The 14841-nt window shown below is 39.3% G+C and overlaps 1 protein-coding gene and 1 pseudogene across 3 annotated transcripts in view; one reads left to right on the top strand and one right to left on the bottom strand.

Annotated features, from left to right (window-relative positions):
- COL14A1 (collagen type XIV alpha 1 chain) overlaps positions 1-14841 on the top strand; it is a 210668-nt gene that overhangs the window by 5918 nt on the left and 189909 nt on the right. For all 3 annotated transcript variants that reach the window (XM_066265751.1, XM_066265750.1, XM_066265752.1), the window contains exon 2: positions 9264-9389. In XM_066265751.1, coding sequence (XP_066121848.1) covers positions 9302-9389 — 88 coding nt within the window. In that variant the 5' untranslated portion in view covers positions 9264-9301. The remainder of the gene's footprint in view (positions 1-9263; positions 9390-14841) is intronic.
- LOC136332583 (small nucleolar RNA U3) lies at positions 3692-3815 on the bottom strand (annotated as a pseudogene).

Genomic DNA, 14841 nt, shown 5'->3' with positions numbered 1-14841 from the left:
GATGGCTCCATAACCTCCGCCTCAAGCACTAGAATGGCTCCGGTTGCAACAGAGCATGCTCCAGATGGGCAGAGCGTCACCCCCTAGTGGGCGTGCCGGGTGGATCGCGGTCGGGCACATGTGGAAGTCTGTCTCTGTCTCCCTTCCTCTCACTAAGTTTTTTTTTTTGTATTTTTCTGAAGTGAGAAGCGGGGAGGCAGAGAGACAGACTTCTGCATGAGCCCAACCAGGATCCACCCAGCATGCCCACTAGGGGGAGATGCTCTACCCATCTGGGGCCCTTACTCTATTGCAACTGGAGCCATTTTCTAGCACCTGATTCAGAGGCCAGGGAGCTATCCTCAGTGCCTGGGGCCAATTTGCTCCAGTTGAACCAGGGTTGCAGGAGGGAAGAAAAACAGAGAGAGAGGGGGAGAGAGAGAGAGAGAAAGAGAGAGAGAGAGAGAGAGAGAAGCAAAAGGGAGAGAGGTAGAGAAGCAGGTGGGCACTTCTCCAGTGTGCCCTCACCAGGAATCAAACACTGGGACATCTGTACACCAGGCCGATGCTCTTACTACTGAGCCAAATGGCCAGGGCTATAGGGCTTATTTTTTAAGTAGAACGACCCCATTAGCTAATCCTGAAAACCCATTTGATTATTCTGGATGTGAAGAGGGTGATATTTCATTAGAGTGAAGACATAAGGAATGCTAAGCCATGTCAACACGCTAGGCTGATACATTAGACCTCTTATCTACACATCTGTATGACCTAGCTCATCAATTGAATATAAAATTCTCTTTCTACAAAGTGGATATTAAAATTTTAACAATGTCGAGTTGGGGAAGACATCTTAGAGGTCATTTTGTACAGTTCACCTGCCCATAAATTCAGAAATCCCTTGATAACATATCTTATATGGGTGTAGCTTAACCCACTTCTGCTTCAGAACTTCTAGTAAGAGAGAAGAACCTCTTCAAAGTGTTAGAGTCTTTTTATATTCACACTCACTTTTTGGTGGGTCAGTCCATTGATCCAAGTTCTATTTACAGCAGCTGGACAAATAATCTTATGTTGTATTCCACATGAAAGTGCTTCAAATATTTGCAGACATCCACATGTGCCTCCGATCCTTATTTTCCTAGGCTTAGTTAAAACGTGCTTAAACGTTCTTCTTTTTTTTTTTTTTCAGATCTTTGCATGAACTTGTTAACTAGAACAGCTCAGTCTTTTTCTAAGTCTATGACTTGCTCTTAAGTCAAAGCTTCCACAACTTCATATGGTTGATTGTTTTGAGCCAATATAAAGCTGTCATCTAGAAAATGATAAAAACGAATAGGAATGTATTTAGAATCTCATGCCTGTCATCTGGATCTTAGGTTTTTAAAAACTTTTTAAAAATTTTATTCATTTTAGAGAGGAGAGAGAGAGAGACAGAGAGAGAGAGAGAGAGAGAGAGAGAGAGAGAGAGAGAGAGAAGGGGGGAGGGGAGAAGCAGGAAGTCTCAACTCCTGTATGTACCTTGACCAGGCAAACCCGGGACTGGTGACCTTGGCATTCCAGGTCAACACTTTCCCCACAGCGCCACCACAGGTCAGGCTGTGTCTTCAGTTTTTGCCTACAGCTTTATGCCAGATTAGTCCCACAACCTGCCTATGATGGTAGAGATAGAGACGTCTCGATTCCTTCCTTCCTTAGCATCTACTCAAGAAGCGAGCATGTTGCTTATTGTCATTCCCTTTTCCTTTGCATTCTTTCAACCCACTGCAAACATGCTACTAAGTTAGAACATTTTGAAAGTTATCTGCGTTCTAAGTACGTTATTAACATGATCACAGTCATTCTATTATGTAGATGTTCCTTTGCGCATTTTTTTGATAAAGAAACCCAGACATAGAATGGTTAAACCAGTTAGCAAATTGTTGGCAGAACTGTCTTCTAACTCCCGTTTTCTGTGTATACTGCCAGTTTGTGCTAAGTTTTTGCTCTATTTCCTACTTACTTCATTTAACTTTGCAACATTTTTGCTTGCCTTCTTCCTTTTGAAAAAAATTGTAGGTGAGCTGACTAAAGGCAGGGATCATAAAGTATGAACATTTGTATCTTCTTTAGTACCAAGTAGAGCTTTGGTTCTATAGTAGTGATTGGTTTCAATCAGCGATTGCTGGAATAAAAATCGTGCTCTAAGTCATCTCTCAGGGCTTTGTATGCCAGATGGCTAGCTACAATTTTGTTTTAAGTTTATGGGTTTTTTGTACATCAGCACTTATTGAATAGAACATTATCCAAGGTTTGAGTGTGTATATGTATGTAAGTCTGTGTGTGTATGGATGGTTTACAAAAGCTTTAGAATAAATATTATAAGGAAATTTGATAAAATGAGCTGCACTCAGGGCTCCTTGTTAAATTTAACTGCACAAATGAGATTAAATAATAAACAAACGTCTGAAGTAGAGGAAGGGCAAATTCACCCAAATTAGGGGTTTTAAATTACTGATTACAAAATTGTGACAGTGTTTTGAGAAAACGTGTACTAAACATTTTCAACTTTACCCAAATTGGTTTATACCTTCTGAACTCAGAGCTAAGTAGCCATTTTTATCATGATGTTTTAAACCAGAAACAAAACACACACACACACACACACACACACACACACACACACACACACACAAAATTAAACCAGAGTTATTTGTTTTGTACAGGCTTTTGGGCAAAGTTTCAACAAATTAGGCCTTGACATTTTGGTCGAGGCTAAACGATGTCATGCATTTGAATAGAAATTGGGATTTTACTTTAGTGTTTTGCCCCTATTTCATGGTCCAAAAATTTGGAGACTTGGCAGACAACCTTGGGAAAACTAAAATTCTACTTCTCCCAATATGGGATTACTCATCCTAATTTTAAATAAACAACATAAAAAGGGAAGAATTTAAAGATAAGCTATGGCGACAATAAATAATACCTACTTGTCAAAAAAAAAAAAAGGCTGAGTCTCTAGGATAACGATTATTTATTTATTTATTTATTTAAATGATGTGAAATGTGGATTAACCCCCACTGCAGCATGTTAAGTATTGCTTCAAAACACTGGGACATAAAGACTGCAGGGCTTTGATGAGGACAGTGACGGGCTATATAGGATTCTGGCTTGTCGAAGGACTTTTTCTCCTATGTTAACGTACTATCACGCGATATCTGCTTAAACTCCTCTACGCTTCAAGTTCAGGACAAAAATGCAAATGCCTGTTTCCTTCCCTCTCCTTCTTTTTGTCTTGTTCTGATTCAAACCTATGGTTATCATGTTTCGAGAACAAAATCTAAGGAAGAACATTTTGTTTGACTTGTGGGTGTGATTCTGCTGCTGTAGTTTTCTCTGGGTGTCATGGGCAGCTGTCTGGGTGACCGGCAGATTTACTGATGTCATAGTGGTCATAGGGCTGCAGCCTGCAAATCCTCTGTATTCACGCCTTCCCTCTACGTAAGGATTGCTCACAGCCCTTTGAGGAAATGACTTACTCTCATTCCACCTGCCTCCGGTGAGGGTTCTACATGGCCCAAGGCCTTGCCATCAAAGGTGACTCATCATTTGTCTCATTTCCTCTGTGCCCTGATAAATGGTTGGTTTACTAATTTGTACTAAATTAATCCAGGCTAAAATACCATGTATATATCACTTAATGTCTTTCCAGTTCCCTTGGGGATTTTAAGGAGCTCCCAGTAAATGTCTTAAATCAAGGAAACGTTCTTTAGTAACGAGCATTTTGGAACTATGGTAGGCTGGGAGGGGACCCCTAAACACAAACTATAGAAATGATCCCTGAAAGTATAGTCTTAGGGGACCCCTAAACACAAATGAGTACATTTTACATTTTTTATTATAAGATCTTAACGTGAGTACTTATATTAGTGCTTATGTTGATCACTTATCTTGCTTCTCTCTTTAGTTGGAAACACAGAAGAGTGATTGCTTTAAAGAAACACTATTTATTCTTCTCCTCTAGAATAAAACCAGAATTTCAGAGGCTGAAATGCCTGAGTAGCATTTCATTGAGGCTTTGTAAAATTATGCTTTGCTACACTCATTGAAATAACTCTTGGGCTAAGAAGGAAATTAATGCTTATATGATGCTGGAAAGCATATTCAGAGGAAAATTAATGGTCTCAAATAAAGAATAATATTATATTACGTGACCAAGCAGTGGTGCAGTGGATAAAGTGTCAGCCTGGGACACTGAGGATCCAGGTTTGAAACCCTGAAGTCACCGGCTTGAGCATGGGCTCACCAGCTTGAGTGCAGGGTTGCCGGTTTGAGCGTGGGATCATAGACATGACCCATGGTGACTGGCTTTAGCCCAAAGGTCGCTGGCTTGAACAAGGGGTCATTGGCTCGACTGGAGCCCCCCAGCCAAGGCACATATGAGAAAGGAATCAATGAATAACTAAGGTGCCGCAACTATGAGATGATGCTTCTCATCTCTCTCCCTTCCAGTCTGTCCCTGTCTGTCTCTCCCCCCACAAAAAAAGAAAAATAATATTACATTAATTAAGGATTCAATAAAAATCACAAAGAACAACAACAAAAGTGGGAAAAAAGGCAGAAAAGGAAAAAGAAAGCAATTACTATAAGTATAGAAATAAATCAGAAAAAATAATATTGACAAACTAAAAAAATTCTCAAAAAGTACAATTTGTATAAAAAGATAGTTTATCAATCCTAGAAAAAAAGAGAAGTCAGAAATACATCAATTTAATATTGATAATAGAGCTACAATCAGAAATGATATGTTTTAAGTTGAGAAGTTACACAACTCTGCAACTATATTTGAAAAGAAAAATGAAAAAACAACTTTATGGGAAAATATCCAGGCTAGAACCAAGAAGTAGACAATGTATGTATATCTATAAACAGAAAGAAAAGAGTAAAAAATTGTGCAGGATTAGCCTCAAAAAGGAATTATGTTAAAAGTGTTTACATATGGCAGAATTTACCAAATTGTATACTTCACGTGCAGTTTGTTGTATGTCAATTATATCTCAATAAAGTTGCAAAGAAGAAAAATATGCCCATATGATTTTCTCAATCTAATTATTCATAGGTCTTCATTGAAGACGTCATTCTCATGCTACCTAAATAATTACAAAGCAGTGAAATATGGAAAGATTTCTAAATTATTTTAAGAGGCTGGAATAATCTTGCCACCAAAACCTTTAAAGAAAACTGTTAGTCAATTTTGGTTATTAATGTAGATCCAAAAATTACCTATAGACAGGCAACAATTTATAAAAACCATACAATGTGGCAACCTCAAAGATGAGTGAGCCTGGGAAGTGGATCCTCTTAGGGAGCTCTAGACTCTGGGAAACGTCTGATTGGCAGGTTTAAAGGGATTCTTTGGTAATGCAGTGCATAGACCAAGACTGCAAGAATTGAGAGATGAATCACTCAGTTCAAGGTTTGCAGCAACAGATCCATGATGGATAGAACATTGGAATCCTTGAGACACTGTCATCTCGAAACCCTTGAATGTTGTATCGATGTTACTGAAATGTTGGGAAAGCAAAAAGCAGCAAAGAATGGCTTTTCCAAGAAAAGTTGGGGTGGTCTATAAGTTAATGCCATCTCACAAATCTCCCTTTGTGACTTATGGGACACCCTCCCAGGGGGACACTGTTGTGGCAACTTGTGGTGCTGCTTAAGTAGAGCTGAGGCCTGACGGGAGGCAGCTAAAGTGGTCCTGGTCAGTGCCCCCTCCAGTGCGCTGGCCTTTCACAGGGTCACCAAGGAATTAATTACTGACAGTGCTCAGGAAGCAGTTGCTTGCGCCAGTGATGATCTAGACGTGCTCATGACCTCAGCACCAGCAGCAGAACCTATCACCCCGTGTTAGAGTCAAACACGGAGAAGATCGTGTTTGGGATTTCGGGAGTGAATAATCATTTTCCAATGACTGCCTGAAAGCCTTTGTGAAACAAAGTGTTCCCAGCAGGAAGTCATCTCCCGTGTTTCCAACATTCCCTGAAGAGGAGCACCCATGTGGCCCTGGACTGGGTCATGATGAGCAAGTGTCACCAAGAATCCTATCTCAAGGACAGCGAACAGCCTGGGAGGAACTAGAGGAAGAGTGGAAAGGAGGATAATTATGGTTTTACATAGAAAAGGAAGAACTCAGGATCTAGCCTTGACTCAACTCTACAGTGGGTCTGACCCAGTGATCTTCACTGGGTCACACTTCTTCACCCAGCGATGGTCACTGAGCTGCATCGCCCTGTGTGGTTATCACCAGCAAGGCCAGGTCTCAGGTGCCCCCAAGAATGGCACAGGCTGGACTTTAAAATTAGGAAACTCATTCAAGGAGGTCACCAGAGCTTTAGCACCTATAGCTATCACCTGAAGGCTGTACGAATCCTCCCACCCATTCCATTCACAGAATCTTAGAGGAATCAGACTCTTACGGGACCCAACATCCACTCAATGATGCTCTCCAGACTGAAAGGATGGAAACAAGATTGTTGGAAATATATTATCCTGGGATGGCTCCAACCTAAAGCCTGGCTGACATGTGCCTCACTGGGTTATATATGTCGTTTCACAGAATGGGTCAGACTAGATTCCCTCTACAGAACAGCAGCCAGGACTGAGAGAAGTAATGTGGTAGCAATTTAAAAAATAATTGGGATTGAACACACAACATGGATTGTTTTTAAAATCATGCAGGTTTCAGCATCCTCCCAGCCCTTGCAAGTAGGAGATAGTTCACACTCCACTAGATACAATCCAAAGCTACAGTAATGACACGGATTTTATGTGGATGTAACAAAGCTTTTCAAGTGATAATAGTAAATAGAAATAGAAAATACTGGATAAATTTAATATGGCTTAAAAGTACCATAGTGATAATAATTTTAAAAAAACCCATATTTGGGGATAAGTGTCACCTAGGATAGTACTCTCACAAACTTGTTCCTTAAGGAGAATTAATATCCAGTTTTTATGAGTCCTGCATTGACTGTATTTTTAATTTTTGCAAATAGGTAACTTGAATTGATCTGTATTTATTTTATTTTTGCTACAACAAACATATATCTATAATAAATAAATTCTAGGCATTTTAAAATTGACTTTATTGGGGTGACACTGGTTAATAAAATAATATAGGTTTCAGGTGCACAGTTAAACAACACATCCTCTGTACACTGTATTGTGTGTTCACCACCCCAAGTTAAGCCTCCATCCATCCTTTGATGTGGTACTTGTATAAGATGCTGGTAGAACTGAAAAGAAGTGTAATTTTGTATAGGGCATTATGTAAATATGTTCTAAAAACCTTAAGGCACACATTTGTTTTACCTAGCAGGTCCACAATTGGGAATTTAGCCAAAAGAATTCAATAGTCATGCTTTTAAGAAGATATAAATAAGATGTTCACTACTGTTACATGTATTGGGAATTTTTGGAAATCAACTAAATTTCCAAATAAATATGAATAATAAATAGTGCCACTGCCATATATCTTGTAACAGCACACTTACTATCATCAGAAAGTATTTGCACTTCAGTAAGGGAAAAATAGATATCAAAAAAAGTGCACACTCTGGTGTGCTTTCTTGTCTTTTCTAATGTTGCACAATTAAAACATTATTTTGGTAATCAGAGCAAGAAAAGATGTTTTACAATGAAAAGAGAGTGGGAGGAAGCATGATACTACCAAAACGTTTTCCTAAGATGCTTCCACCAGGCCTGATCGTTACATCTCTGAGGGTTATAATCTTGGATCCTGACCTCAGAAGCTATGTGACTTGGGGAACTTCTGTTTGCCCCACTTTCCTCATCTGTAATTTGCTATTAAAATTATACCTACTTCAAAGGATTGCCATGGGGCTTAAAGGAATTTATGTTTGCGTAAAGTGCATACAGTAATCTTCACACATAGTAAGGGCTCAATCAATGTTACGCTGGATAAAGCACAGGGACCTTTTCTGGATGAACCATGGGCAAAAGTCTACTCAGCTCTTAGTATCCGGAAAAGCTATGCATCTCCAGAAAACTGTTTTAAAATTTAATCTAGTACTATAGTCAAATTTCATACTTAGCATGCTTCCTTCTTTCTTGGACTGCTAGTTCATAATAAATTCTGTACCAAATTCATGGTCACCTCCACTACCAGAACCAAATCTATTTTCTCTGCTCATTTAACTTAACACTGTACTATTTTCTTACCAGTTGTCCCTGATTCTAGACTTCCCTGGCCACCCACTTAAATTTGAATTTTAGATAAACAATGATAATATTTTTAGTATTTAGTATCTCAAATATTGCATGAGACATACTTAAAAAATTACTGCTACTTACCTGAAATTAAAATTTAACTGGGATTCATGCATTTTTATATCTTAAATCTGGCAACTCTACCTTATATATTGTATTTATTTCTTATTAAATTCTCTGAAGAACTTTTGTGGCACAATAGTAAGGAATACGTGAATGAATATATGAATAAAAAAATATACTCAGGGTAAATGTTTGAGATAGTTTAATCTCCAAGGAAAGGACTCTCTAATGGCTTGTAATAGAATTGTAGTCAACAGTTTGTAGATTGGCCTTTAAAATTAATACCAAACATTTACCCCCTTCTCCCTTCCCCTCCCTTCCTCTCCCTTCCCCGCCTTCCTTTTTGATCTCTCTCTTCCTTGTAGCTCTTCTTTTATTAGTATTCTAATGAAAAAGGACAACTTGGGAGAGTTTTAGATTCACAGTTTTGAGAAAAAAGTGTTATAGGAAAAGATTAGGGATTACTCAGCGCAGTGATATAAAAGCTCAGTACTGATTTACTACTGGCATTAAGTACTGTTTCCAATATATGACTTTTAACTGTATGTGAAAAATACTGGAGGAGCTGAGTAGCATTTTTCCTGTGATTCATCCAAAATTTTACTGATAAGGAAATTGTGATTGTCTGATTATAATATTTATTTTAGGTAAACTTTTGGAATTTACCCATTTGGCTAATTCACTGTTTAATTCATGTCTTCCAAAAAAGTCACAGAGTACCTGTTGAACCTCTCTCCCAAATATTTCAGATGATTCTCTCCATTTGGAAAAGATGCCTTTTCAAATATCTTTGAGTGGTTTTTACTTTAGAGTGAAGTGTATGATACCCTAAGGAATGAATTACTTCCTGGCATTACTAATCCATGTTGGTTTGTTTGTGTGTCCTAGACGACTACATCTAACTACTTTATATACAGCCTTCTTAAAATATCCCTGTGTCCTCGGTTTCCAGGTCTGGTGCTGCATTGCATGTGAGAGACAAGAAATCGAATGAAGACTTTTTGGTGCACGATGCAGTACTGGCTGTTTCCAGCTGTGTTGGCAATTGCTTACTTTTGTACCATCGTCCAGTGTCAAGGTAATAGAAGACTTTGAGATAATTCATTAGGTTCTGGGACTCCAGTTGTCTTGGTTCTGATCATCCTTTTTTTTTTTTTTTTCATTTTACTCTAAGAATGCTTCACTGGTTCAATAGCATTTGTCTGCAGTTATATGTCGGTTTTACTCACTATTGCAACTATTTGCACTGTAGAAATGTGGCACGACTTTGATGAGGGTTACGACCTCACCACTGACTGAGCATAGGAATTTTGTGGCAATTAGTAAAACAGCTCATTCTTAACTTGATTCTTTTCAGTAGCTGCTTTTCAGGCTGTGCAAATTTAATGAGTAACATCAAATTTGCATGTTATATAATCAGTTCTGTTAATAAGAGCTATAACATGCATATGTAACCCAGTCATACTTTGTTAGAGTGTCTACAAAATCTTACTATCTCTTCATACTTGGTACTGAATTTTGCTCCTTTTGTAAAAACAGAGTGCATTGCGTAAAGTTTACTAAGTGTCTGACAGGAGCTGCTGATACGCCGTTTGAACCCTTTCTAGCTTTGTTTTCATTGAACTTGGTTTTTGAAATCTAATATTTGTATTTTGAATCCACATATTTGTTTTTGATTTCCAGTCAATTTTATAAAGTGTGTCAATAGTTGGCAAACTACCACCTAAGGGCTTGCTTTTGTAAATAAAGTTTTATTGGGACTCAGTCATGCTTATTTGTTTATATATACCTGTGACTTCACAGCAACAACAGAGTTGAGTAGTCATGACAAACACTATAAAGTCCACAGAGCCTAAAATATTTATGATGTGGCTCTTTACAGAAAAAGTGTGCTGAACTCCAAAGTAAGTGCATTAATATAAATATATATAAATCCTCAAAGTGACATTATTAGAGAAACGAGGTAATCCTGTCGAAACAGAAATGGTGGTGCTGAAACAGACATTCATCAGCTGAGCAAGGAAGTCTAAATGTGATAACATTGTTTTAGGAATGTTAATGTATTATGTTTGGAATTTAAGGTTATAAAACAAATCAAATGCCAGAACCACACCCTGGTTCCTTCAAGTGAGGCACACTTGTTTGGAAAGGAAGGGAACTTGACTCTCTGGATCCTCAAATAGTGTTAAAATACTTGGAGTTAATGACCATATTTCCAAGACTTCATGCAACACAAAGGGATTAATTGGGCAAATTCTGCTCACCTTATTCACATCGGTGAAAGAATGGTGTCAGCTGTGGCAACTAGAGAAATGATCATAGAAACCCTAGGTAACGCACCTTCTAAACTATGGAATACCATCTACAGGTCCTTGCTACTTCAGTCTATTTTAATTCAGAAAGAGTCATTTAAGGAGTCACTGATCACACAGCTCTTCTGGGGTACTTTTCATGGATGCTGTCTACCAGATAGACATTGCTAGCCAACTTCTGTTTTAAATCAACTTTAAATAGTATGGAGCACGTACTATGTGTCAGGTTTAGGACACAAGCTAAATAAAACTTTATTCTTTGCAACCCTACCTACACCTTGATTTGACCAGTAGGACCCATTTCAGACTCTTGACCCCCCAGAACTGTAAGATCATACATTTTTATTATTTTAAGCCACTTTGCAATAATTTGTTATAGCAGCAATAGAGAACTAATGCAGTCAGTAAGTATTAAAAGGTATGCTGGAAATTAACCTTCCCCTCTTAAATTGCTAATTCACCAATTATGCTTTACCATTTAGTGTTTCCAGGTAGTTCTTTGTGAAGTACTTTCCCTCTCTAGACAGAGAATGTGAACCCACACTGGCTCAATATTTATACCTGAATTAGTCCAGCATCTTCTTTTCAAGACAAGCCGTTAAATAAACTGAAACACAGAAAAAATAATGTGTTGGTTGGAAGAAGAAAAATGTGTATAGCATGACAGAATGGTGGCACCAATACTTTCTCAGAATTTCATCGTCAATCTGTAGTACTTGGTTCTAGCAATGTTTGTTTTGGGTGGTTACAAGAAAGAACCACCGAAGTTAAAGTAACTGTCATTTAAAAACCTCAAAGCACATAAAATTGGCGACTTTGCATCAGGGCTAGATTGAACCTTATAAAGACCTCTTTGTTAGCATATTTACACATTCTATTTGCTGTTGGTAGTAGTCAAACACGTTTGGAAGTTGAGAATATTTTCCTTCTGTTTTCAGCATCTTTATAATGGATTGTGAAATGATAACTTGTTAGGTTCTCAGCGAGATAAAAAGAACCCCACTCTCTGCCTGTCCTTCAGTTCTTTTCTCACAAATATTAATTTCTTCTATTTATGGAATATTCAGGCAATGTATGTAATTAAAAAATGACTGAGATAAAAAGCTAAGGATTTTTTGTTATTGTTGTTTGTTTGGGCTTGTTTTTATTTTAGATAACTTGTAAGAGTTAGCTAAATACTTCCCTGCTATTTATTTCAAGGTCTTTTGCTTACATTGAATAGACGGTTCCATTGACAGAGCGCCTTAAACTGGTTTGAAGGGAAATCACTCTCAGTGCCCAGTGTTCTTTCCTCTCTATCGGTCAGAGATTTTTGCTGCCAAATAATGGAAACTTCCTCTGGTCACTTTAAGCAAAAAGTATATTTGTGTAGCTAATAAAGTAGCTCATGACATTCAAGTGAAAGTTAAATAATTAAGTTTTGAAAAGGATAGGCACCTGGGAACATCCTGGATATAGTTTCTAGAAGTAACCATTTTCTTTTATTTTAGAGCATGGCTTGGAATGAACTGGACCTATTTTCCATCCTCCCATCATTGGGCAGATTCTTGGAAGAGCTGGCCTGAGCTCCCATTCCCGAGCCAGGGGAGGCTGGCTGATTGATAGCATAGCCAAGGCCCCATGCAGTGGGGAGGGCGTGTTGCTCCTTGGCAGGAAACCAAGGTGCTTCAGAAAGGAAGAGGGGAGGTGATTATCAGGAGTGGAGAACAGAGATCTCCATTCCAGTGTTTCTGGGCAAAAAGTTGTGTTTCCAGAAATTAAGGCAAACTGTTGCATAGGTAGTCACACATCATAACAGCAAGAGTTCAGTTGAGTTGATTTAAAGTTAAAGAAAGGAAGGAAGGAGGAAAGGAAGCTCGGAAGGAAGGAAAGGAGGGAGGGCAGAAAATTAGCCCTTTAATAAATAGTCATATTGTGAAATAAAATTTCCAGAGTACCTGATAAGAGTGATGCTTCAATTGGAATCTCATAAACATTCCTTTTCTGTACACAAGATCTGATTTCTATAAGCGTGATTGCAGTAAAATTCTTGGGCGTTTAAAGAAAAATCTCCCCTTAAAAAAAGTGAAATAGCACAACATGAAACAAAAATACCGCCATCCTTCCAGGAACAATCCTGATCCTGCACAGAGGGGAAGACAGCGAATGGACCCTCCCTGGTCTTCCCCTTCGCTCCCCCTTGGGGATGAATTGCATATATTGTATTTGGCCCACTCCCACCAGGAAGCCTGACTTCACAAAGCATGAATTTATTAGCTTGCTCTTGGTTCTTGGTGTGGGCCAGACATCAAGCTTCACGCTTGATTTTCATCTTTTTTAAAAGCTTAGGATTTTAACTGACACAAATTAACTGTGAGTCAAGTTCATGCAAGTATTTATAATTATTACTGGAAGTTAAGTATATGTATAGAAAAGCTGGGCTCACACGAAGAAAAACCATGGGTCTGGTATTAAATATGCACAAGTTTTTGTTCCATGAGATAAGAACAGGTATTTCTCCAGTGAGCTTACAGTGTTTCTGCCTGTCAATCTCGCTGCCCTGGCTTTGGCATGAGCCCCAGAACCTTCTGTACTGGAAAAAAAAGGGCTAACTTTCAGGATCATAACTGGGACCTTATGCCTCTTTCTTTCTTAACAAGCATTTCCTCTTTTCAGTGTTTTTACCCTAAAGGCCGGAACCTAAAGGAAATGTGACCTTCGAGTCTAACCAAGATTTTCTTTTAATGATTATGAGAGCCTTTATGCTTACATAGGCGATAGATGTGATCCATTGATAAAGAGCAATACCATGTGGTATTGCTATTTGCTAGCAGTTATAATGGTAATGGAAGTTCTACGAATTGTTGGTAAATTGTTGGAAGAGTTGAATGTTGATGGATTTGAATATTGATGAAGTATTTGCTTCCCAATCCATTTCCTTGAGTCGTTCCGTGGAAGCCAGTGCCATCGTGGATTCCGGGGCCGGATTCTGGGGCCGCATCATGTTGTCTGAGCGGGGTCTTGTTCGGGCATGGTCATTCTATTCTCCTGCAGGTTCTGAAGGTTAGCTATCGCCTGTAAGCTGCAGGCTCAGCACTCAGACCACAGTTAAGCACAGAAGCCTGGGTAGAAATGCTATAAAGGTTTCTAATCTTTAACCTAGGAATCCCGACTGTTGTTAACTTCTTTGCCCTCCTTGAGATGTCAACACCTGGGGTGCTGACGGAGTTGACCGACCCCCTCGGAACTGCGTCCGCTGAAGCCTCCATTCTGCCTGTGGTCCTTCCCCCCTCCCTGTGTTGGCTCCCAGGCACGCCAGCTTTCTCTCATCAGTGCATCCAGGCAAAACTTTGCGATAAGCTTGGCCACTGCTATCTATCAGCCCTGATTTGGCTCCAGAACTGGATATGTTGTTTAAATATTTTAAATTCTTACTCTTAATTTTGTTGCTGCCCGAGTTCAGACAAAGGAAAATAGGTCTAGTTTCTCTATTCATCCAAATGTTCACGTTAGCCACCTTCCTTTTCTATTTCAAAGTCATAGTTTTTACAATGAATCCGTACTTTCCCAAACTCCAGAGACATGGAAACCCTTTCATTCATGTCAAATTGAGAATGGGAAACTAATGTGTTTGTTCTGCATGGCTGCTAGCATTTTCTATTGAATGTTCGAAAAAGGCAATGAGAAAGAGAATGCTACTCTTAAGATTGTGTCTTTCAATGCTGACTGATTTCAGATGAGTGGATTGTTTGTAGGGGAGTAAATTACTCATTCATCTAGCTCAGTGAAGGGTGACTTTGTGTGTGTGTGTGTGTGTGTGTGTGTGTGTGTGTGTGTGTGTGTGTGTGTATTTTTCTTAAGTTGGAAACGGGGAGGCAGTCAGACAGTGAGACAGACTCCCGCATGCGCCTGACTGGGATCCACCCAGCATGCCCACCAGGGGGCAATGCTCTGCCCATCTGGGGCATCGCTCTGTTGCAACCAGGGCCATTCTAGCGCCTGAGGCAGAGGCCACAGAGCCATCCTCAGTGCCCGGGCCAACTTTGCTCCAGTGGAGCCTTGGCTGCGGAGGGGAAGAGAGAGACAGAGAGGAAGGAGAGGGGGAGGGGTGGAGAAGCAGATGGGCACTTCTCCTGTGTGCCCTGGCCGGGAAACGAACCCAGGGCTCCTGCATGCCAGGCCAACACTCTACCACTGAGCCAACCAGCCACGGCTATTATTTATTTATTTATTTTTTTA

Source organism: Saccopteryx bilineata, chromosome 3 (genome assembly GCF_036850765.1).
Source record: "Saccopteryx bilineata isolate mSacBil1 chromosome 3, mSacBil1_pri_phased_curated, whole genome shotgun sequence".
Lineage (NCBI taxonomy): Eukaryota > Metazoa > Chordata > Mammalia > Chiroptera > Emballonuridae > Saccopteryx > Saccopteryx bilineata.
This window is presented reverse-complemented; position numbering and strand designations above follow the sequence as displayed.